The sequence below is a fragment of the Rutilus rutilus genome, assembly GCF_951802725.1.
Source record: "Rutilus rutilus genome assembly, chromosome: 1".
Lineage (NCBI taxonomy): Eukaryota > Metazoa > Chordata > Actinopteri > Cypriniformes > Leuciscidae > Rutilus > Rutilus rutilus.
This window is the reverse complement of record NC_140209.1, coordinates 17,018,896-17,045,349: the sequence shown is the minus strand read 5'-3', so window position 1 is coordinate 17,045,349 and position 26,454 is coordinate 17,018,896. Positions and strand designations below refer to the sequence as shown.

The 26,454-nt window shown below is 40.2% G+C and overlaps 2 protein-coding genes and 1 long non-coding RNA gene across 3 annotated transcripts in view; 1 reads left to right on the top strand and 2 right to left on the bottom strand.

Moving 5' to 3' along the window:
* Positions 1 to 26,454, top strand: part of LOC311291374 (uncharacterized protein) — a 668,579-nt gene that overhangs the window by 421,842 nt on the left and 220,283 nt on the right. The window lies entirely within an intron of this gene.
* On the bottom strand, positions 14,274 to 25,060 carry LOC311303959. The gene is made up of 4 exons (XR_014629859.1): positions 24,940 to 25,060; positions 24,681 to 24,709; positions 14,574 to 14,642; positions 14,274 to 14,402 (listed from the first exon to the last, which is right to left on the bottom strand). It is a non-coding gene; the product is annotated as an uncharacterized lncRNA (long non-coding RNA).
* LOC311303906 (putative nuclease HARBI1) lies at positions 22,825 to 24,344 on the bottom strand. The gene is made up of 2 exons (XM_084430655.1): positions 23,491 to 24,344; positions 22,825 to 23,383 (listed from the first exon to the last, which is right to left on the bottom strand). The coding sequence occupies exons 1-2, from the start codon at positions 24,290 to 24,292 to the stop codon at positions 22,929 to 22,931; spliced, it is 1,257 nt and encodes a 418-aa protein (XP_084286781.1). The 5' UTR covers positions 24,293 to 24,344; the 3' UTR covers positions 22,825 to 22,928.

Genomic DNA, 26,454 nt, shown 5'->3' with positions numbered 1-26,454 from the left:
GGCTTCTAAGTTTGTGCTTGTGAAACTACAAATTCTCAACCTTCAGAAGTGTTGCGCTGACAGATGCGTCAAGATCACACTTCATCTATATATACACAGCAAAAACTCCAGTGTTAAATTAACTCTCCTGGGAATTTATTTTAGACCACACTCAAAAGTGTTAAAATAAGGGTACGTTAAAAAGTCAAGGGCCCAACTAAAGCAAACACTGATCACCATAACGGTGTGATTTTCTCCTTCAGTGATTCTGCTTGTTAACATCAGGTGTCTTCAATAATTGTCAATTATCACTCAATTATTCACTGAATAATTAATTATAACTTAGTTATATCTTAATTATAACTTTAACACTGCTTCAGTGTTATTTTAACTCTCTTAGGGGCTGTTTACACAACACCGTTTTCAATGTTACACTTTTTACGTTCATTTACACTACAATGGTGTTTTGGGGCCTGATAACACAAATGTTTGAAAACGGGTTTCAAAGTGCAAGTTTTTGAAAACGGTCTCCTCATAAACAATCAAAATGTGAATCTCTGAAGACGATGAGGTCATGCACATGTGTATTAGGTGTTCAGTCTATAGTGTTTCATTGCCATCTAGTGGCCTGGCAGCAGAATACAGGGTTTTTAGTCGTTTTAGCAGATCTGTGTGAATGGGGATCGTTTTGACAACGGTGTCGTCTGTACGTGGAAAACTCAAAGGAAAGACTTCTCCGTTTTAAGCATAACTGGGTTGTAACAACCAGACAAGAGAAAAGGCGATCAGGTGGTGTTGGTTATGTTTCGACATAATCATCATTTGACCTGAATGACTGAACTAATTTATAGTCTAATCTCTGAGTTTGATTTACCTTATTGATTACAGTCGCCCTGTGATTCTACAGCATAAGATCCAGCATTTTCAATATAATTCTAAGGATTTCTTAAAGTTGTTCTGATAAAAAAAACTCTTTCATTAAGAGTGTTTAGAGAGACTTTAAATAGTACTTTATACAGTACAGACTGATTCAGAGCAGCTTCACTGGAATAAACAGAAAAATAAGGATGCAAACCGATTCTCCTGACTCCTGTAAAGACAATAGAGTCATTATTCAGATCAATTCAGTTCAGTGGTGATTTGCTTCAATAACTGTGTAAGGTTCATCAACTATGAAATGATTCGGCAACTCTTCCCCTCATTCTTCAGCACGGAAACACGGCTGAATAAACAGGACTAAGTGAGCTCACGCCGGTCTATTTCCCACGTGTCTCACTATCTCTGTAGCAGGAAAACTCCAAAAACAGTGAGAGCGAGCACAACGCTGACTAAGCGCAAGTCTCGCCTCGCTACGCTCGCGTTCTGCAGCTCAGCAGTGACCCAGGCCCTGAAGCAAAGCCGTAAGCCGCGCCTCCACCCGGCCAAACGCTACTTCTATGAACACCAGTCCCCGACCCAGCGTGGCGAGCTGCCATCTCAACTAATTCAGCCCTTAGCCACCCAGGCCAAGGCTTGGAAAGCTATCCCCGGTGTGTTAAAATGGGTTCTGGACATGGTTTCTCGCTCCAGTTCGCTCACAGACCACCCCGCTTCACGGGCATAGTCAATGCTTTAGTGAAGAGCAACGTGGCTCACGTCCTCCGCACTGAAGTACTGAGCTTACTGGCGAAAATGCTGTCAGGCTTCTATGGCCGTTACTTCCTCGTTCCCAAGAAGGATGGCGGCATCAGGCCCATCCCAGACCTCAGACATCTGAACTACGCCCTCAGAAATGGCTGTTCAAGATGCTAACTTTGAAACGAATCCTCGCGCTAATATGCCCAGGGGCTTGTATTTTAGTTAGACGCGTTACTACATTAAACAAGCAGCCGCGAGTGAAAATTATTATTATTACAGTCTAATTTGCACTTAAGCCTTTGCTACTAGCACTTTCGTTTTGGCCCATTGTCGCCCTATTCACTTAATTGCACGACCGAAACAGCTTCTGTAGGAATACATTTAAATAGAGGAGATCCAGATCATTCCCGTAGGACAAGTGAGCATACAAGAGGCACGACAGGAGCGCGCAAGTGTGTTTTCTCTAGAATACTCTGTTCTCCTGCTTTTTCAGTGCTGCATTTTAGTCAAGGTAAGGCCATCTTCGAATCTCTGCTTATTTTATATTTTGAACTTCACATAATTCTGTATTTTAGTTAGACGCGTTACTACATTAAACAAGCAGCCGTGAGTGAAAATTATTATTATTACAGTCTAATTTGCACTTAAGCCTTTGCTACTAGCACTTTCGTTTTGGCCCATTGTCGCCCTATTCACTTAATTGCACGACCGAAACAGCTGTACTCACTCAAGCGGTGTAAGCATTATCTGTATATCTGTGTAATTTGCGCGCTGTCGCGGAAGCGTTCAGCCTCCTCGTGTGAAGACCAACTCGGGTAAAGACCATCGACTCTACCTGCGCGACTCCACCGAGCAAGGACACCAGAAAGGCACTTAAGTATCTCCTTTTCCCTTTCCACTTCTTATCTTATCTTTCTCCCTAATCAGCATGTGTTTTCAACACATTCCTGTTATCTCTCGAACACGCCCCTTCATCACGCGCACAAGGCAGCGTGATACTGCTAATCTGCGTCCCATTCTCTCATCCTCACACGCTCCTCTCTTTCTTTCCGTGGGTCTATGGAATTGTCAGTCAGCAGTCAACAAAGCTGACTTCATTCCAGCCTTTGCATCTCATTCTACTCTCAGTATCCTGGGCCTGACTGAGACCTGGATTCAACCAGAAGACTCAGCAACCCCCGCTGCTCTCTCTAGCAATTTCTCCTTTTCTCACTCCCCTCGCCAGTCTGGAAGGGGTGGCGGGACAGGGCTTCTCGTCTCCAACAAGTGGAAATACTCAACGCTCTCTTCTCTATGCAACAACAACTCATTTGAATATCATGCTATCACACTTACAACCCCCAGTAAGATCCATATTGTAGTCATTTATCGCCCCCCAGGTCAGCTGGGTAACTTCGTAGAGGAGCTGGATGTGCTGCTGTCCTCTTTCCCTGAGGACGGCACCCCACTTCTAGTCTTCGGTGACTTCAACATTCATCTCGAAAAACCACTTGCAACAGACTTCACCTCTCTCCTAGCCTCCTTCGATCTCAAACGACACATCACCACAGGTACTCACAAATCAGGCAACCAACTGGACCTGGTTTACACACGCAACTGCACCACAGACAATATTTTGGTGAGACCTCTCCATGTTTCAGATAATTTCCTCATTACTTTCAGTCTACAACTCACTACCCCGGCACCACCAACCCCACCACCAGTCACCATCAGGCGAAACCTGCGCTCACTTTCCCCCTCCCACCTTTCCTCTGCCGTGTCATCCTCTCTTCCCCCACCCTCACAATTCTCATCTCTGGATGTGAATACTGCAACGGATACCTTATGCTCCACTCTAACCTCTTCTCTAGACAATATCTGCCCTCTCTCCTCCAGGCCAGCCCGCGCTACTCCTTCTAACCCCTGGTTATCTGAGGTTCTTCGTGAACACCGGACCAAACTCAGGGCAGCAGAGAGGAAATGGCGCAAATCAAAATACTCATCTGACCTGAGTATGTATAAATCTCTCCTCTCGTCCTTTTCTGTTGATGTTCATGCTGCAAAATCTTCATACTTCCACAACAAGATCAACAGCTCCCCCAACACACGATTACTCTTCAAGACATTCAACTCTCTTCTCTGTCCACCTCCACCACCACCCACCTCCTCTTTAACTGCCGACGATTTTGCGAACTTCTTCACCAACAAAACAACAACCATCAGCAGTCAGTTCTCAGCTCCACACACACAGGAACCAAGACTGACCCCTTCCACAGCCAATACCCCTCTGTCCTCCTTTTCTCCGCTAACCGAGGAAGAAGTATCTACACTTCTCCTCTCCAGTCATCCTACCACCTGCCCTCTAGACCCCATCCCCTCACACCTTCTACAAGCCATCTCTCCCACACTTCTACCAGCACTCACACACATCATCAACACATCCTTCCATACTGGCACCTTCCCTACAGCATTCAAGCAGGCTCGGGTCACTCCACTGCTTAAAAAACCAACACTAAACACATCATTTGTAGAGAACTACAGACCTATCTCTCTCCTACCATTCATTGCGAAAACACTTGAAAGAGCTGTTTTTAACCAAGTAACATCCTTCTTGTCTCTAAACAACCAGCTGGATGTCAACCAATCTGGCTTCAAGAAAGGGCATTCAACTGAGACTGCATTACTGTCGGTCACAGAAGCCCTACGGACTGCAAAAGCTGCTTCCAAATCTTCACTCCTCATTCTCCTGGATCTGTCTGCTGCCTTCGACACTGTAAACCATCAGATCCTTATGTCCTGTCTCTCATCACTGGGCATCACAGGAACTTCACTCGACTGGTTTGAGTCCTATCTCACAGGTAGGTCCTTCAAGGTCGCATGGAGAGGCGAGGTATCCAGAGCACATCAACTGACCACAGGGGTTCCCCAGGGTTCAGTTCTTGGTCCCCTCCTCTTCTCCATCTACACTACATCACTGGGACACATCATACAGGCACACGGTTTTTCCTACCACTGCTATGCTGATGACACACAGCTCTTCCTCTCATTTCAACCAGATGATCCAACAGTAGCTGCACGGGTCTCAAGCTGTCTGGCAGACATCTCCACATGGATGAAGGAACATCACCTGCAGCTCAACCTGGCAAAGACTGAGCTTCTCGTCCTCCCTGCCAATCCATCTCTACAGCACGACTTCACCATCCAGCTTGATTCATCATCGATCCCCCCATCAAGGTCGGTCAGAAATCTGGGAGTAATGTTTGATGACCAGCTGACCTTCACAGATCACATTTCAAAGACAGCTCGATCATGCAGGTTTGCGCTGCACAACATCAGGAAGATCAGGCCTTTCCTAACTGAGCACGCAACACAACTTCTCGTCCAGGCCCTGGTCATTTCTAGGCTTGACTACTGCAATGCTCTTCTGGCCGGACTTCCAGCATGTGCAACCAAACCTCTACAGATGATCCAGAATGCTGCAGCCCGTCTTGTCTTCAACGAGCCCAAGAGGGCCCACGTCACTCCTCTGTTCATCTCTCTGCACTGGCTACCTATCGCTGCTCGCATCAAGTTCAAGGCACTGACGCTTGCTTACAGATCTATCACAGGCTCAGCTCCCTCCTACTTTCACTCACTCCTACGAGCCTACATCCCTACCAGACACCTACGATCGATCAATGAACGACGTCTCGTGGTTCCATTACAGAAAGCCACAAAATCACTTTCCAGAACATTCTCATTCACAGTTCCATGCTGGTGGAACACTCTCCCCACCCTCATCCGGAATGCAGAATCCCTGACAACATTCAAAAAACAGCTGAAAACCCATCTCTTTCGTGAGCACTTACCTTCATAAAAAAAAAAAAAATAAATAAAAAAAAAACATCCTTTACACCTCACTTATCGGGCTTATGCTACTCTGAATAATGCCTGAACCTCGTATTCTGAGCACTTCTTGCGTTGTTGTTGTTTTTTGCCTCTTCATGATGACTCGCTCAATTTTAGTCCTAATTTGTAAGTCGCTTTGGATAAAAGCGTCTGCTAAATGACTAAATGTAAATGTAAATGTAAACATCAGGAGAATGTTTTTTACTGAAATAGTGTAGTAGATTTTTTTTTTTTTTTTTAGATCTATGGCCATGAAAACAAATAGTGTCATGTAAAAGGTGTTAAAAGCTAAACAATTATTATAATTTTTTTATTATTCTATTGTTGCGGGCCAAACGTTAATAGGAAAGGATGTATTACTTTATGTATTAAAGAACAATAACATAGTTGCAAGGTTGTGAATGCATTTGTCAAGTATTTTTTTATGCATTCACCCCCAAACCACGCCCCCACCCCTTAATCACGCCTCCCAAAACCACGCCCCCACCCCTTAACCAACCCCTTTTCTCCGTTGGTGATTCTGCTTGTTAACATCACATGTCTTCAATAATGGTCAATCATCACTCAGTTAATCAATGTTGACAGCACTATGTCACGCTATGGCTCAGCGTGGCTTCAACAGGAACACGATGAAGACGAAATAAGAATAAATAGGCTTTAATAGCAGAACACATACATAACCAAACTTAGCTAGTGCGTTAACGAGAACCGACAGGAAACAGAGAACAATGAGGAACTAAATACACAGAGCTAATGAACATGATGAGTGACAGCTGGTGAGATGGGTGTCCATGGTAACTGATGATGGCAGGAAACTCAGACATGGGAAAAAGGGAACTAAAGAATACAAACTAAAAGTCCATGAGAACAAAACTAAAAGAACATGACTGTTACACACTACTTGTACAGTGCTGACAGAAAATGTTGCAGTTTTAAGTGGACTCGTTTTCATGGTAGGCCTACAAAATGTTTTTCTTTAGTAAGCTACACAGAATGTTCTACATTAAATATTTAGCTAACAGTCTGAAGTTACCAAGCAGCAGTGTATGTTAACGTTAGCTCAGTCAGCGTAAGGCTAACACCAACAACAGGTGTAGACAGAAAATCTGCTCTCTGTCTGGACTCGATTTGTGAAGCAACCCACACTTTGGTGATCCTCTACCTCTCATGATGCCACAGTGGATACAGGCAATAAGACGTGAAGCATCCGCTGGAAGAATGGGTTAATTGTGGGATCCTGACACTCAACATTTTGTCACTTACTCAAATGTCAGTTTTATATATTTCTTTAAGCTAAGCTATACGTTACACCCTGTCTCAATTGCCTGTATCCACTTTTGTGCCCTTAAATGCTTGTTTTTTGGGGTCAACAGCTTGTAAAAACTTGTGGTAACACTTTATAATAACGTTCAGTTGTAAGTCATGTATAAGTGGTTAGTTAATGATGAACTAATTATTATTATTTTATTTTTTTTATTTTTTTTATTACAAGTAAAATAACAAGACAAGCTTCAAACCCCCCACCTACCTCCCCATGCATTCATACCACAACCCCAATCATCCACACATGACAAGAAAGCAAAATAAAAGGAAGCACAAAGCAAACAAAATTAATAATGAAAAATAAAATAAATCAATACTACTGGTCAAAAAATCAATAAACAAAAATCACAATAGAATTAGCAAAACAATTATGCCATAACACCAACAGCAGCTGTTTTTAACAGCACCTTAAAAAAAAAAAAACGAACGCCTAATATTTATATCTCTAACTCAAATAAGCAGACATTCCATTTATTTTCATGCTCGGTTATTCTATTATTATTTGTTGCAATAATTGTTTCTAGCATATATTGATAACACACTCTATTCTTAAAGTGTTTTATACATAAATTTGATAAAGTTTTAGCTTTAAAAATAAAAATTTTACCCATCAAAATAATCATATTCAAAAAATGTATGCATTTACCCTCAAAGACACATAACAAAATATTCTGAGGTGTGATTTGCAAAACAATATCCATAGACCTTAACCATAACTGTATACTGACCCAAAACCTAGCCACATGTGGGCAAAAATAAAACAAATGCATCAGGTCCTCCTCCTCATCCCCACAGAACCTACAACAGGGATCCTTTTCTATCTGCCATTTGAACAGAGATTTTTTTGTTGCAACAATATTATAAAAGATTTTAAGTTGAAATATTCTGGAATATGAATCGATTGTAGTTCTATAAATTGTTCTAAAATAATCTTTCCACAAAATTGGATCATTAAATTCATTTTCCCAAAACAGGCAGGTTCTGTGTGGAAAAAGTGCAGTGCCCGTGATATTTAAATTCCAAATATATATTATTTTATTTATCTTTACACCAGACAACCATTTAAGGCATCTTATTGGTGGGAGACAAACCATTAATTTATTCTTCTTTTCATTTTGCAGTTTCACTTTCCAAGTTTTAGGAATTGCAGAAATCAGCTGGTTGAATTGTAACTGATTGAGAGAAATGCTAAAAAAATTTCTCAAGTTTTCATAAGAAATAAAATCTCCAGATAAATCTAAAAGATCATTGACAAAAATTAACCCATTTTTGACACATTCCTCCCACAACAATGGCTTGTCTCCAACCGTAATATTTGAATTCATCCATAACAACTGTGTCTGAATATCTTGAATTGTATCTGGAGGGTGGTACTGGAAATTCAACCAAGCTTTCAGTGCATCCTTGAAGAAAGGTGATAACTCTTTTAAACTATTTTGAAATATTTTATCAATATGTATTGCTTTTAATTGATAAAAAGGAAATATATTATTCGAGAAAAAGGAAAAGGCTGAATATAATCTCTGGCTTATGATCCATTGTTTGTTGTGATAAATTTTAGCAACCCAGGAGGCTTTCAAGGAACAATCCATCATTCGAAGATTTTTCAAATTCAGTCCGCCGTTATCATAAGAATTATATAAATACTGCCTTTTAATTTTATCTGGTTTATTGTTCCATATAAATTTGAAAATTTTTTGTTCAAAATGTTTGAAGAACTTCATACTAGGTGAAGGAAGAAGCATTAGTAAGTGGGCAAATTGTGGAATTACTAATGTATTAATCAGAGTTACTTTTCCTTGAATTGTCAGAGAGTTCCCCCTCCAAGGTTGTAAAATTCTATCTGCTTTTTCCATCCTTCTCTCATAATTGAATTTAACAATTTCTTTAAAGTTGTCAGGTAGATAAATCCCTAATAAATTAACGTCTCCATTAATCCATTTAACAGGAACGGAACTGTTTAAAATAAAATTTGTGTCTTTTAATGTCCCAATTCTCAAAATGTTACATTTCGCAAAATTAGGTTTCAAACCAGATATTTTTGAAAACGTATTTAATTCCCTTATTAGTCCTTCCAAAGTTGATTGTGTTGGTTTTATAAAAAAGACTGCATCATCAGCATACATTGTTAACTTAATCTCTTTACCGTTTGGAAATAGACCTGATATATCTGGATTGTTCCTAATTTTAATAGCCAGAATTTCAATACATAAAATAAAGAGATACGGTGACAAAGGACACCCTTGACGGACTCCTTGCATTAATAAAAATGTGTCTGATATATGACCGTTATTAATCACTCGACTAACTGGTTGATTATAAAGAGTTTCAAACCACTGTATTAAGTTTTTCCCAAAATTAAAAAAGATAAGACATTGTTTTATGAACTTCCATTGAACTTTATCAAACGCCTTTTCAAAATCAGCAATAAACAATAATCCTGGTTCCTGATGAACTAATTATTTACAAAACATTCATAAATGATTAGCAAGTGATATACTAACATTTTATGTATGTTTTGCAAATTCCGTTACAAGTCATTTACAAGTGATTAGTAAATGATTAACTAATCATTTACAAAAGATGACTATGCGTTTCATAAATGTTTAATAAATTGTTAAATTTTTTTGTATGTTTTGCTCACATCAGGTGCACAGTGGTTAAAGACTCCATGTGTTTCAGAGAAGACAGCTGTCTATACCCTCACCAGTCAGCACTTACACTGCAGTACACACTACACTACACTACACACTACAGAAGACAGCTGTCTATACCCTCACCAGTCAGCACTTACACTGCAGTACACACTACACTACACTACACACTACAGAAGACAGCTGTCTATACCCTCACCAGTCAGCACTTACACTGCAGTACACACTACAGTGTTCAACACCTGTTATAGATGTGTAAACGCATGAATAAATCATTTACAACACTTTCTGCGTCCCCTAATCTAAAGTGTACACTATTCATCACTTGTAAATGTGTTACACATCATTCGTAGATACGATTCGTTGATCTTATGCCTTATTGATTCTTGAAGTGATTTGATTCTAATGTACGAATGATGTGTAACACATTTACAAGTGATGAATAGTTTACACTTTAGATTAGGGGATGCAGAAAGTGTTGTAAATGATTTATTCATGCGTTTACACATCATTGTGTTGAACACTGCTACTGACCTGTTACAAATGATCTGTACGTGTATACAAGGCATTTACAACACTTTTTGCACCCTCTAATTGCTACATACATACAAAAAAACAACAACATAATTTATAAAAAATGTATGAAACGCATAGTCATGTTTTGTAAATGATTAGTTAATCATTAACTAATCAATTGTAAATGACTTATAACTGAATCTACAAAACGTATACAATAATTAACATATCACTTATTAATCATTTATGAACGCATAGTCATGTTTCGTAAATAATTAGTTAATCATTTACTAATCACTTGTAAATGACTTGTAATGGAATTTACAAAACATACATAAAATGTTAGTATATCACTTGCTAATCATTTATGAATGTTTTGTAAATGATTAGTTCATCATTAACTAACCACTTATACATGACTTACAACTGAACGTTATTATAAAGTGTTACCAAACTTGTTTCTAGGGTTTTGTAGCTTGTTTGCTGTACACCTTGTCACATAGCAGCTTTTAGACATTGTTCTTTGTTATAAGTTAGAAATGACAAGGAGGCGGCTTCAGGCAATACAAAGCCAATACAAAGTTGGCCTAAATGCGCTCTGTTTCTATTTCAATTATTTTAGTGAACAGTGAGTTTGAAAACTATATCGATATATAGCCTAGTAGGGAGTTAATAATTTAACTGGGAAAATGCACAAGAAATATGTGATCAAAACAACTCGCAGAGACCCAAAAGGAGTAGGCAGAAGCTTTGCTTATTACACATACTGTACATTTCAAAAGCACAGACGTTGACATGTAAAACATATATTTCCAGCATCAAAACGGTACAAAATGTTATGTATGAAGAAAAAAAACTAACATTAAAATATGCTAAAACAACAAAATTCAATGATTATTTAAATTGTTTTGGAAGCCATCTTGGAAACCTGGATATACAAGATAGCCATTTAAAAGAGGGATTTCTAGACCTGGAAAAGAAGATTTAAAACCAGTATGGTTAAACTAATACACATGCGTTTCTGCCTAATTGTTGTATTTTGTCCTCTTTGTGTTCTGGCTTTGAGTTCTAGCGCTTCCAGAACTGTTTTAATATCCTTTGGTCTAGTTTTAATTTAGCAATGTGGAAATGAAAGCTTTAGCTTAAGTTCTGCCAGGAAGACTCAATTATTTCGTCACTTATTACCTTCATTTCTATCGAATCACGTCTTTATACTTTCTGTATAAAAGATCGGTACTTACACATGTTTGAGTTCGCAGATGCCGACGCGACAACAACCTCCACCCTCCCCACCACCACCAGGATGGTCCTGACCAGTGTTCGAACTATACCGTGTCTTTTGGGGGAGCCCACTTTTGTTTTGTTTTTTTAAACAAAATGAAAGAATCTTTTCTCGAGCCATTTCGTTCATCTAAGGGGCTTTAAATGTTATACTTTTAACAGGCAAATCCCCCGAACACATCCACCTACGCAATCTTGATTATATTCTGAATTAAGAAATCATTATAATGCAGTCAAAAATAATTTACAAGGAACATAAATAATTATTTTACCTTCAGAGTCTTTCGTTCATCTGTCACGTGACAGACGCAATGAATGGATTGTTCACGTCAGATATATAACAGCTACAAGTCACAAGTGTATGCACTACTTGCTTTATGCAAGCACTATATAGGATAAATCACTATACAGGATTTACCCTATTACACTTTATCGACCCGATAGGTCAAACAGCAAACATCCACCAACAAATAGTCTATAAATAGGCTGTCTTTGAGTTCACATGAACAACGGTTAAATTATTCGTCGGGCTACAGAAGAATATCATAATTCCTCCGGTCAATTAGGCCTAAGACATCGAGAGTCATGCAGACCTATAACAACCCAGCCACAACACATTTTGGGAATAACATGCCTTACCTTAACACAGAATGGATTTCAAGGACTTTGCAACATGCGCGCAGATCAATGGCCTCGTTTATATTTTTTTCGACGAATCTGTGAGTTAACATGAGTGGAATTTGCACCGCAGCGCCACCACACCTTGATGCTCATGACAAGAATAGCATGCATAGTTATCTTTATTGAAGTGAATTACCGGTAGGTTTAAATCACCACCCTGCATGAATGAATGATATTTTTGCTATTTTACACATAATAATCCTTGATGATCACATTACACAAAACTGAAATTGCACGTCAAAATAACACATTGTCTATATTTTTTGAGACCCCCCAAAATTTCACAAATCACGTTTTCAGGGGAGCCCATGTCTTATTAAGGGGAGCCGAGCTCCCCCTAGCTCCCCCGTAGTTCGCACCCTGGTCCTGACCATACCTCGTCTTCAGGCAGGAGATGCAGATCCGCTACCCTCGGATTACGAACTATGGACGGGGCCTACGCCAAAGAACTTATAATAATGCTTGCTGGGCTGTCAATAAATGTATGCTTCGTTACATCATTTTATCTCCCGAGTCTTTCTGGTAGAACTAGTGTGACTACGTATTTTCCATGGGCGTAGATTACGTGGGGGACGTGTCCCCCCCCACTTTTTATAAAATGTAAATTCGTCCCCCGCACTTTTTCGTAGGGCAAGTGTGTTCACGACAAGTTGAGGTTTTCACGGGCCAATGTGTGTACATCCAGATTTAAAATTCAAAGAGTCAAGAGAGTCTATCTACACACGTGACTTTAACGTTTCCATGGTAATCGACTCGTGCATCACGACACGCCCACGCTCGCACCCGCGCTGTATCCTTCATTTTCATAGAGGTCGCAATGAGTTCAAAACGGGAAAAAAATCTTCACTCCTTTTTCACGAAAAAGTCAAGCACTGTAAGTTGTCATGTGGTCTCCGAATTGTGTTGCACAATGATGAATAACTCTGCCTATTTCTCGAGTTGAATAATTAATTGAATAATAATAACAAGTTTTGTTGGAAATTGTAAATATTCACTACTCGCACAAACGTGCGCTTATTTTCAGTCTTTTTTTTTTATTTGTAATGTCTTTTATTTTCACAGATATGTAATTCAAATTAGAATAAAGATGGTGATTGTTAATGCTGAATTTGGATTTTCATGCATTAACAGCCACTATATCTGCTTGAATCAGGCAGCGTTGTAACATGTAAAGCCACTTTACAATTGTTAGATAAAAATATTTTGTAGACAAACTTTAAGCTGTCTTGAAAAAGCCTAACCAGAAAGTTTGAAGTAGTTTTAAAAGCTTGAAGTTTGACGTAGCCTACACAAAAAACAATTTGAAATATGTAAACAATATAGTACAATATACAATACTGGGCTATGTGCAGTATAAAGTACAGAACATCTTTCTTTCTTTCTTTCTTTCTTTCTTTCTTTCTTTCTTTCTTTCTTTCTTTCTTTCTTTCTTTCTTTCTTTCTTTCTTTTTCTTTCTTTCTTTATTTCTTTCTGTTTTATTGCTTTAAACATAAATAGCATATTAAGCCAATTAAGCAAAAACCTGTCAACAAATGTCTGCAAAAAAAAAAACTAAAAAAAAACTGACATCTTAACCCACACAGAACTGATCATCTCTGAACCCAGTTTGGACTGAACCTGCTAAAACAAAAATAACTTCTTTAACGGATATTTGTCTGGTACCTTTTATTGAATGCTGAATAAGACAAAACAAGAGAAGATTAACTTCCATATTGCAGATCCTTTATGTTTTCCTTAACATGTTTTTAATGGCAATTTATGGAAGTTAATTTACTCTTGCAATATTAATAAGGTTATTAATGCGATATGTACAAATAACTGTTTTTATGTACTTATGGGACTGAATAATAAGTACATTTTAAAATGTTTTGTCTTATTCAGCATCCAATAAAAGGTACCAGACTAATACTTGTATTTATCCACTAAATAACTTATTTTTTGTTTTAGCAGGTTCAGTCCAAACTGGGTTCAGAGATGATCAGTTCTGTGTGGGTTAAGATGTCAGTTCCTCTTCTTTCTTTAAATGTTTCTCTAATATACATGTGTGGTTAAACTAACAGAGTTCTCACACTCAGCAGAAACATGTTCCCAAACCTCAACAGTGAGTTCACCGCTCTGAAAATACTCCTGAAAATATGTAGTCACACTAGTTTCACATTGCTAAATTAAAACTAAAGACCAAAGGTTATTAAAACAGTTCTGGAAGCGCTAGAACTCAAAGCCAGAACACAAAGAGGACAAAAGACAACAGTTCATTCAATGTCTTTTACTTGTTAACAAACAAATTGTAAAGTATTAACAATGAATGAACCCATTAGGATTGAGTTATATTAGACTGATATTCCTCTGCTCATGTGGGTTTTGTATAATTATTTGACTGATTTGTTCTTGTTCACAGAGGCATAAAGTTGACTGCAGTTCTCCTGAGCTCCAGCTTTTGCTCCTCTGATGGAAGCATAAGTCACTTTATCATCACAGCGAACCTGAATGAACATCACAGTTGTTTCAACCCTCGATTATTACAGCATGTTGTTTGAGCTCAATTCATGAAAAACTGCATATAATCACACAAATCAAGAAGAACTGCATAAGAGGAAAATATACAAAAATCATGTTGAGAGAAGCTGGACAACATCAAGGAAGTGTTCGCTCACCTTGTTCTTTTTGCCTCGTTTTTTACTGTTCGCAGCGACTTCAGTATAAGTCACATCATCTGTCTGCTCCTAAACATCAATGGAAATATGGAAAAATCAAGCTATTAAATGCCATCCATCAATGATATTTTCCTCAGGTTCTGCAAATGTTCAGGTAATATATGTGTAAAACGTGTGTCCTGGCAATTTCACATAAATGTTTTGTGAAAATCTATTATACAGACATGACGTTATGATGACAGATCCTATTGTAGCATGACAGGATGATTGACTTGACTTGACCCTAGACTTGTAGTTAAGACCGCCTAAACCGAGACCAAGACACTACCAAGACCAGAGGGTATCGAGACCAAGACCAAGACAAGACCAAGACCAAGACAGATCAAGTCAAGACCAAGACCAAGTCGAGACGGGAGGGAAAAAAAATAGACGTGTTGAAGCTAAGCTATAACTTGTATGAATTCAAGAACAGCAGCATACTAGGGTTCAGCCGCAGTTTACATTCAATATTAGACGGTATTACTTCAACTACACAGGCAGAACAATACAGAGACAGACCATGTCATGTGTGTGACGGTGAGCTCACTGTAAATGTTTTTGCAGGGTGAGATCAACTATGTGTAGCAATTGCATGACGGCTGTTACTGCACTATTAGAGGATTGAGACTCCCTTAACTTTTGTGTACTGTTGAGGACTGACATGACTGGTACTGACTGGTTCATCTGACAAAACATCAAATACCTCCAACACCATCTTGCTCCTCCAACAACTGTCTGTCTAAAGAATGAGAAATATGTAACCAATTAAAATTATACTTAATGTGTAGATGAAATCGTAACATCAAATTAAAGATACACAATTATAAACTTGGATTAGGCCTAATGTTTAGTCAGCACAACGGAGATATGCAGATGATATTTAAAAGACCATTTATTTAGTCTAACACCATCTTAAATACAATACTGTAATCAAACAACACACACACACACACACACACACACACACACACACACACACACACACACACACCTACACACAGAGAGATATCAAAGTCACAAATTCATCTAAGCAAATGCCTGCCTATCTCTGCTGATTTCGGAGTCTCCAAATTAATCCATTCTGCAACTTTTAAATACATAATAAAATGTTTAAAAACAAAATTATAGGCTTAAGTGCAGGATCCGAAAGTTGGTTGTTTTGTCGCTATGGTTACACACACACACACACACACCGTTGGCGGTGCGCTCAAAGTCATCTGTCAGTTGTGCAGTTACCCAAAATCTCCTGAATAAAGTTAAAACCCATCATGTCACTGATATGTGTTTTTTTTAAATCAAGTGATCAAAGTGCTCGTTGCCGCTGCGATCAGTGGCGCGGATAAAGTGTTTTCTCGTATATTGGGCGCACACGCCGCACTGTCTTCACTCGGACGCGCGCTTTAATCCGTTCCGTTGCGGATAATAATGTTGCATTATCGAACGTTGTGTCGTCGTGGATATTGTAGTAGCCTATTGTATTGCTAAATCCCCGACCACTATGTCGGTCTGAGACAGCGAGACCTAGACAAGACCGAGAGGTCCGAGACCAAGACAAGACCAAGACCGAAGACCGTCAAGGACACGTAAAAGTGGTCTCGAGACCGGTCTCGAGACATACATCACTACTTGACCCACACAACAGGAACAACACATGATGAAATCCACAACTAGAGCAATGGGCAATTAGTAACAGTAGCACAACACACTCAGTTCACACGAAAACGATATGCTTAAAAAGTCTTTCCTTTGAGTTTTCCACCTACAGACGACACCGTTGTCAAAACGATCCCCATTCACACGGATCCGCGAAACGACTAAAAACGCTGTATTCTGCTGCCAGGCCACTAGATGGCGATGAAACACTATAGCGTTTTCAGGGACCCAAAACACCATTGTCGTGTAAACGAACGGGCAAAACGCATAAAAAGTTTTACGTTTTTAGTTGAAAACCGTGTCATGTTAACAGCCCCTCAGACAAAGAACAGGTGAGCACACACTCAGACTGACCTCATCAACGACTAAACAAGAGGGCGTGGTCACTGGAAACTAGGAGGCGGGACAAGAGGAACACATGGCCAACACAAATAAAGACAGAGCCATGTGCTCAAACACAACACAGACAGAGACAGATTAAACTAAAGCCTGTTTTATGCTTCTGCGTCGAATCGACGGCGTACCCCCGCGGACCCCTCTGCGTCGACGCAAACCTCGACGCGACCCCTCCGCCGTAGCTCGCTGGAAACTAGGAGGCGGGACAAGAGGAACACATGGCCAACACAAATAAAGACAGAGCCATGTGCTCAAACACAACACAGACAGAGACAGATTAAACTAAAGCCTGTTTTATGCTTCTGCGTCGAATCGACGGCGTACCCCCGCGGACCCCTCTGCGTCGACGCGAACCTCGACGCGACCCCTCCGCCGTAGCTCGACGTGCACCTCTAAAAAATTGTAACTACGCGTCGCGGTGACGCAGACCGCAGGGGCTGTGATTGGTCAGATTATACATCATTTCCGGAGTGTAGCTTTTCCGGTTTCCCCCTCCCGCTATACCGCCATTTTTAAAGTGACCATCTGGACCGCTGCACTCACTGTTTCAACGATGGATCAAGTTGAGGAACGTTTGATCGAGGAAGTACGAAAGTATGACCACCTGTACAATTCCTCTTCAGCGCACTACAAAGACTGCCAGATGGCAAACAACTCATGGAAAGAGATTGCCCAAAATGTTGGCTTGGACGTCACCGACTGCATGAAGCGGTGGAAAAACCTGCGTGACAAATTTGTTCGTCTCCGCAAAAAGCTGGCGCCAAGAAGCGGTGATCCAGGCGGCAAAAAGGTGCCTGCATTTTACCATTTTCTGTCCTGGCTGGCACCCCATGTCAAGCATCGAGAAACCGAGTCGAATTTCGAAACTAAGGTAAATATAAGTTCGTTGTTGTACCTCTTTTTGTGTGTGCTACTAAGCTAGCTAGCTAACAATGCTATCAGGTTGTCCTAATGCATGTGTCACAGGTCGGGGTGGGCCAAGCCAGACTGCACCCACCCCTGGAGACCGGGTACCGCCTCGAGGAGCGTGTCAAGGGACCAAACAGCAGACAGAGGATAAAGGAATAACAATTTCTTTATTGAGTTAAAAGCAGATAATTTGAAAAGTCCTAATTAAAATCTTCCTTCTTGTCGCCAGAAGCAATTCGATGGGCCCCTGGACCGGAGCGAGATAGACGTTCGTGCACACCCTGCGGCTCGTCGGAGAGGAATCAAGGAGGACACACACCATCCAGGTAGGTCACTGGGTAGGTACTCTTTACAGGGCTCACAAGGACGTCTTGGCTACTCGGACCCCATTCGGACTGGAACCAGGTAAATACTCGTGGTGAGGATGGAACGAGTGCCGGAGGCTGCCCAGAGGTAAGTATCCAGAGGACGGGGATCCTCAATTCAGACGGGTCACAGGGGCGCAGATGGCGAGCAGGCCGGGCCAGGAGGGGACCGTGGACAGCAAGACGACACTTTGATTGAGCCACGTGCCGCGGCTATTCTCCTTCCTTCCGAACAGCAACAACAATTTGCAGCACGGGCACGGAAGGCCACCCGGCAAGAGGACACTTCACTTTGACTGTGCCCTGCAACAATACAACAGGGTTCAATGGTTCAACAAGATGCGACGCTCAACAATGATACCTTCTCTCCTTCTGAACAGGGCGGAGGCTTTCAGTGGGGGCAGGTGGGGACCACCAGGCGGAGAAGACGCTTGAGGGAGACACTCCACTTGACTGTACACTGTAACCAGGTAACAGGATTTAACTTCCCAACAGCATATGGAACGTTCAATTGAAATACCTTCTCTCTTTCTGAGCAGGGCGGAGGCTTTCAGTGGGGACAGGTGGGGACCACCAGGCGGAGAAGACGCTTTGAGGGAGACACTCCACTTGACTGTACACTGTAACCAGGTAACAGGACTTAACTTCCCAACAGCATATGAAACGTTCAATTGAAATACCTCCTCTCGTACTGAACAGGACAAGCCTTCAATGGGACATTTGGAGACCACCAGACGGAGAGGACACTTGAGCGGGACACTCCACTTCGGCTGTGCACTGTAACCAGGTAGCAGGGTTTAACTATTCAACAGCATATCAAACGTTCAATTGAAATACCTCCTCTCGTACTAAACAGGACAAGCCTTCAATGGGACATTTGGAGACCACCAGACGGAGAGGACACTTGAGCGGGACACTCCACTTCGGCTGTGCACTGTAACCAGGTAGCAGGGTTTAACTATTCAACAGCATATCAAACGTTCATTTCAAATACCTTTTCTGAACCGGACAGCGACTTTCGATGAAGCATGTGGAGACCACCAGTCGGAAAGGATGCTCTAAGCAAGACACTCCACTTCAGCTGTACACTGTATCGATGCAACAGGATTTAACCATTCAGCAGTAATAAAACATTCAGCTGCAATACCTTCTCTTGTTCCAACCAGACAGCGGCCTTTGATAGGGACGTGTGGAGACCACCAGACAGGAAGATTGCTTTAAGCAAGACGCTCCAGTTCAACTGTACGCTGCAACAATGTAACAGGAATTAATGGATCGGCAGCATTCACAGAGTGGGACTGTCTCAAATGGTAAGTTGGACGCTGGATGTAACGAACCCCGTTCAGAGACAGCGGGTGAAAGACTATAGAAGCGAGTGCACAGCAGACTATTAATACTTCTCCACACGATAAACTTCACTCCATAACACAAACCGTGTGAATCGTCACTTCAGGCACTGCATTCCACTCGCACACGTGCATTCGGGCCAGCACTCACCCACCGGTCTTTCTCCCACCAGGTCGACTCTCGTCTCTACACGGGCTCCACTTCTCTCAGAGACAGTCAAACGGATGTAGTAATCGTCACATTCAGTGCAGGAAGAACAAAGGTTGGAGACAGATCATTAATTCACTCGGTGTAATACTTCACTCGTGCCACACGCTTTCCAGACTTTCCACACCACTTCAGTGTCAGTGCATATAAACAACGGATCAAATACTCATCACTTTGCGTCTTTCCCACTGTTGACGATATCCCCTGGATCTCATTGACAAAACTTCACTCTCTCATGTCCATTTCTCGGCTTCAATCTTCGCCCTGCTTCACAGTCCAGCTTCAAATATAAACAACCCGCCGACAGAACACAGTATCTCACGGGAGGAGAACCACCCTGACCGTCTGTTTCCTCTCTCTTTTTAAAGCCCCATCTTAATGCGCGTCCCTCTCACAACACTCTCTGTAATTCTCCTCACCTGCTGTCAATCAGGCAATTGGCCTCGCTGCCATGGCAACAGATTTCGCGGTGTGATGAGACGACCATCCACAAGAGGTCTCCAAATAATACTGCCTTCAAGAGGATTTTACTCTCTCTCCTTATCTGGTTTTTGTCACACCGTGACACATGTCGTCATGTATCGTCTGTAACGTCTGTGCAAACAAAATGTAACATAACATGCTGAAAATATTGTTTTGCTTTGCTGGTTTCATGCGCTGCTAATTCCATATCTTATACCAGACCTCTGGTCGTAAATCAGACTGCATAGACAACACTGTAATTACCTGCACAGACAAAGACTAACCAACCAGTCATCGTTGTCTTTGTACCTGTACTATGCACAATGACAAAGTTGAATCTAATCTAATCTGCTCTGTCTTTAACAGGAACAGACCTCACCATCTTCTGATTCCGACTCCATGCCACCCACTTCATCATCTGAGTCATCCTCTGTGTCCTCCCAGCCACCAACCTCACCTGTACGGGCATTCTCTTTGTCTACTCAACCACCACCTGTGCCTGCTGTGTGTAGCCCACCATCTTCAATCCTTGCCGAGTCACCTGTGTCCAGAGTGGGGTCTAAACGGAAGAGGAACCAGGATGACTGGCTAATAAAGCAAATGACGCAGCTGGACGAACGCCGCATGGACCTTCAAGAAAAGCTGGTGCAGGACACCAGCGACGAGTGTAGCCGATTTGGCCAGACAGTGGCTGATCTGCTGCGAAGAGTGCCAGAGGACCGCAGGGCTGATGTTATGTTTAATGTTCACAAGATGTTGTATGAGAGCAGAGACTGAACATTTGCATCCTCGTCCTCATCCTCGTCTGGGGTGTTCACATACTGATTCAGTGCACTTTTATAAATATTTGTAAATAGTTCATTTTCTTAGATAATGTTTTATATTACAGTTAACTTATATTGTGTTTTATATTTCTTGTGCCTATTACCCTTATATATTTTTTTTTATTGTACTTAAACCTTTGCCCTTTGTTCTTGGCACTTTTATTACTCATTGCACATTAATAAATCAACGTTTTGTTTCGAAAAAAAAGTTTGTTGTTTATTTACAATACAATGTTCATGGTTACCTTTAAAGCCTCAAGTGTTCACAAGATGTTGTATGAGACTGAACATTTGCACCCTAATACTGATAATTATAATACACTTATAAAGACAGTAAATAAAGAATTAGTAAAACTAAAAATATGGATGGATATTAATAAATTATCTTTGAATTTAAATAAAACAAAGGTAATGATGTTTGGTAATTATAAAGAAAACGCAGAAATATTAAGTATTGATGGTGTTGCATTAGAAATAGTGTCAGAAGTTAAATTCTTGGGAATAACTATTGATAGTAAATTAAAGGGATACTCCACTTTAAAGTGAAAATTCTGTCATCATATACTCACCCTCATGTTGTTTCAAACCTGTATGAATTTCTTTCTTCTGCTGAACAGGAAGGAAGATATTTAGAAGAATATCAGTAACCAGACAGTTTTTGGGTCCCATTGACTTCCATAGTAGGAAAAAATATAATATGGAAGTCAATGAGACCAGAAACTGTCTGGTTACTGATATTCTTCTAAATATCTTCCTTCCTGTTCAGCAGAAGAAAGAAATTCATACAGGTTTGAAACAACATGAGGGTGAGAATATGATGATAGAATTTTCATTTTAAAGTGGAGTATCCCTTTAAGCTGGAAACCACACATCAGATACATACAAGGTAAAGTATCTAAAAGTATTTCTATAATTAATAAAGTTAAATGTCTTGGAATATAATATACTCATTGTATAGAAATTTGTGGCAATAATTATAAAAGTTCACTACATACCCTCTAAACATATTTTTATACTGCTCAATTCTTGTATAAAGCCCACAAAAATATATGCATATGTATATGGGTGATAAACTGTTTGTTTTTTTATTTGTTTTTATTGTGTTATACACTACTGGTCAAAAGTTTTAGATCGGTAAGATTTTTTATGTTTTTAAAAGAAGTCTCTTCTGCTCACCAAGGCTGCATTTAGTATATAAAAAACAATAAAACAAAACATATTTTATGACAATTTAAAATGACTGTTTTCTATTTCAATATATTTTAAAGTGTAATTTATTCCTGTGATTAAAGCTGAATTTTCAGCATCATTACTCCAGTCTTCAGTGTCACATAATCCTTCAGAAATCATTCTAATACGATGATTTGATGCTCAAGAAACATTTATGATTATTATCAATGTTGAAAACAGTTATTTACATTTCTATTTCATGATGCTATGATGAATAGAGAGTTCAAAAGAACAGCATTTATCTGAAACTGAAAGCTTTTGTAACATTAAACACCACCCTTCAAAAGTTTGGGGACAATAAGAATTTTAATTTTATTTTGGGGGGAAAGAAATAAATTAAATCAATACTTTTATTCATCAAGGATGAGATAAACTGATCAAAAGTTACAGTAAAGACTTTTATAATGTTAGAAAATATTCTATTTAAAAAAATTCTGTTCTTTTGAACTTCCTATTCATCAAAGAATTTAGAAAAAAAATAAACAATTTCATTGAAAATAGTAATGAATATTTTTTGAGCATCGACTCATATTAGAATGATTTGTGAAGGATCATGTGACACTGAAGACTGGACTAATGATGCTGAAAATTCAGTTTTGATCACAGGAATAAATTACACTTTACTGTATATTCACATAGAAAACAGCTGTTTTAAATTGTAATAATATTTCACAATATTACTGTTTTTGTTTTGTATTTTTAATCAAATAATCAATGCAGACTTCTTTTAAAAACATTAAAAATCTTACCGATCTAAAACTTTTTACCGGTAGTGTATATGTATATATTTATGTATATTCTTTTTTTTTTTTTGTTGTTGCTAGAAATAAACTTCAATCAATCAAATCAATGTTTGTTTTGAAAAAAAGTTTGTTGTTTATTTACAATACAATGTTCACGGGTACATCATGGATATCAAGTAATTAACCAAGTCTGCCACGGGACACTACATTATCCTGCCATGGCACAGTTCCATGTGGAGACTGAAAAAAAGCCTTCAAGTCATTCCGAACAGCTATGGCAGCTCGGGTGGAACGGGCCTTGGACATCCGTGTCGGTTCTATGGGGACAAAGTTTGTGTCGTCTGACACCATTCTTCGCCACTCTCCAGGCTGCACAGTCCCTTCAGAGTCACAGTCTGTAAAATGTGGTGGTACATATCGGCTCTCTGGGCTGTTCACTTCATCTGTGTAGGTGAGGTAGTTGTGCAGGACAACACACGCTTTAACGACACTCACAGCTTTGTCTGGATGGAACTCAATTGGTCTTCCCAGAATTCTCCACCGTGCAGCCATGATGCCAAAGGCATTTTCAATCACCCGCCTTGCTCTGGAGTGGCGGTAATTGTAGATTTCCTTGTCCCTCGTCATGTTCCCCCCTGTTTCAGAAAACACAGTATTAATCACTGTACCACAATCATAGGCATAACAAACACGTTATGAAGACACAATGTAGGCCTACTATGTTTTAATTTCATTTACATACCTGGAAAGGGACGCATGAGATTGCAGTGTAGGGGGAAGGCAGCATCAGCAACGATAACGTGAGGGATTTGGACTCTGGTCCCAGGCAGTTCAGCTGGTTGGGGCAGATTCAACTGGTGGTCCAGCAGCATCGACCCAAATCTACTCGCTTTGAAAACGCCACCATCGCTTTCCCGTCCATATCCTCCCACGTCCACCATCGTGAACCGATACCTGGCATCACAGGTTGCCATGAGAACAATGGAGTGATTCCCCTTGTAATTAAAATAGTCACTCCCTGCGTTTGGTGGTGCCTTGACGTTAACATGTTTCCCGTCGAGGCTTCCAACGCAGTTTGGGAAGTTCCAAAGTCGCCAAAAATCTGAAGCAATAGCTTCCCACTGGCTGGTTGAAGGGCAGGGCAAAAATTCGGGCTGCAGCGCAGTCCACAGCGCTTTGCAGACCTCCGATACTATGCAGGACACCGTGGTCGCACCCATTTTGTAGCCCAACCCGGTGATCTGTTGGTTTGCACCCGAAGATAAAATCTTTAAAGTCACTGCCAGTCTCTGAGCGAGGTCAATAGGCATACTGTGTGTAGTCTGATGCTGTATTAACGGCTTTAAACGATGAACAAGATCGTCAAATCGACCTTTCGACATCCGAAAATACTTAAAGTGCATTTCTTCGTCCAAGTCCCTCAGCGGTCGAACAACCGTAACAAATTCGCCAATCCTTCCCCTGTCTTCGTGCACTGGTCGTACAGACCACCTTCGCTGACGTCTTCTTTTTCTTCTACGATTAAACATTTGCAATAAAATCATTTGTTGCTCAACGTTGATTAGCTCCAGCTGCAACAACACTCTCTCTCTTTCGCTCGCCATTGTCGGAAAAGAAAAAGCGGAAGCGGCGCACGGAACCAAAACAAACTAGGAAAGAGATTTGCGAACCACACCACCCCCTAGCGTTCTGGCGGTGAAAATGCACCGCGATGCAACGCAACCCGACGCAGAACCATAAAACGGTCACGACGCCGTTGGATTGACGGCGTAGCTACGCCGTGGAGTTGACGCAGAAGCATAATGAGGCCTTAAGACGAGACTGACAGAACTGTCTGCTGAGACATTTTATAATCTGAGTAATAAGAGTGTCATATTTCAGGGTCAGTCCTTATGAACATTAATAACTCATGGATCAACCTGCAATACTTACCACAGAGTCACCAGTCCCTCTTCTGTTGCCTGAAACATAATGTCACGGGAAAGTTTAGGATCAAACACACACACAGTCTCTAATGCAGATGACAATCAGTTTTTAAAAGAGTCTAGAAGAATCTAGTGCTGTAGAATAGAAACATTATTTTTGTTAACTCATTGATTTCTCTTCACTTTTAGAGAAAGAAATTTGTCTAAATTACATATTTATTTTATCAGATGTTTTTGTCTGTTGTTACAAAATATGAAAAACTCACCTGCTCTTTTTTTACGAATCACCCAGAGAATAAGAGCCAGAAGGAGAAGAGCGAATGAAGCGGCAACAACAACAATCACAATCACAACAACAATCACAACAACAATCACAACAACAATCACAGCCACAATCCCTGAGAGAGAGAGAGAGAGAGAGAGAGAGAGAGAGAGAGTACAGAGAGTCACTGAGAGAGAGCCTATATAGAGAGACACATTCAGCAGGACTATATTACTGTGTTTAACCAAATACATATCCTTATTTATCATGTAAATTGATGCTTGTGATGATGATTTTATAGAAATTGATATGTATTGAAAGCCATCTGTACACTAACAGACTGTACCTCATATGTTCACTAAATGAATGTGACATGATTGTTTAGGATTGTCTGGATGAGAATGATGTGTCTGACATTTAATGACAGTTACTTTTTACATTACGGTATTAGTTTTCATGTTTATGATTGTTGGTGATGTACAAGAGAATGGAATTAGAAAGTGATGAAGATTACAAATGAAACATGGCTTGAGTCAAAATCTGTGATCAGCTGTTCGAACAACAAGTCGGTCAAATGAGGATGATGAACATACACACCTGGATTCAGAGTGTTTGGTGTGGTATCTGGAATCAGTGCTGTTGCTTTCGTTGATGTTACAACTGTTAAAAACAAAATGGAAATAGAAATAGAAATATATAATATTTTAATGCATGAACACAATATCAAGGCATTTATTTTACAAACTGCTGTAGTCCAGAGCTACAGTATCAGTGCTGAAAGCTGCTCACACTAACATGGGATGAGTTATGCTCAAAATATCAGAGATCGTTGTTTCCCCGCCTCCTCAGACTTGCCAGTTTGAGGACACACAACAGAATGAGCGCAATTGACAATGAAAGTCGAGGAGACTTTACACACTGTAAGTTGATGAGTTGATTTATCCGTGTTTTAATAAGCTCTTGTTCATAGAGATGTTTAGATGGATATCGAGGCTTTTTAGGTTGTGTAGAATCTGCAATCTCTGACCCAGTTTGTTTGATGGCTGCGATACGCTGTGTTTTCCTGCTATCTGGCATCCCGGGGTGTGGGAATACTATTGGCTGAACTGGCAGTGGGCGGAGTCACACAGACCAAAACAAAACCCGACTGACAACATAGAAAGTGTAATCCAGAGAGGATTCAGAAACTGATTCTAGAAAACTCCATGAGTCGGTCAAATGAAGATGATGTTCACACACACCTGGATTCAGAGAGATTGCTGTGGTATCTGGATTCAGTGCTGTTGCTGTAGTTGATGTTACAACTGTTAAAAACAAAAAATGGAAATAGAAATATATCATATTTTAATGCATGAACATAATATCAAGGCATTTATTTTACAAACTGCTGTAGTCCAGAGCTACAATATCAGTGCTGAAGGTGTTCACACTAACATGGGATGAGACCACAAACATGAGGACAAAAAATCCTAGATTTAACCGTTTTGCTCCTATAGTGTGTGTGTGCCATGATGTGACA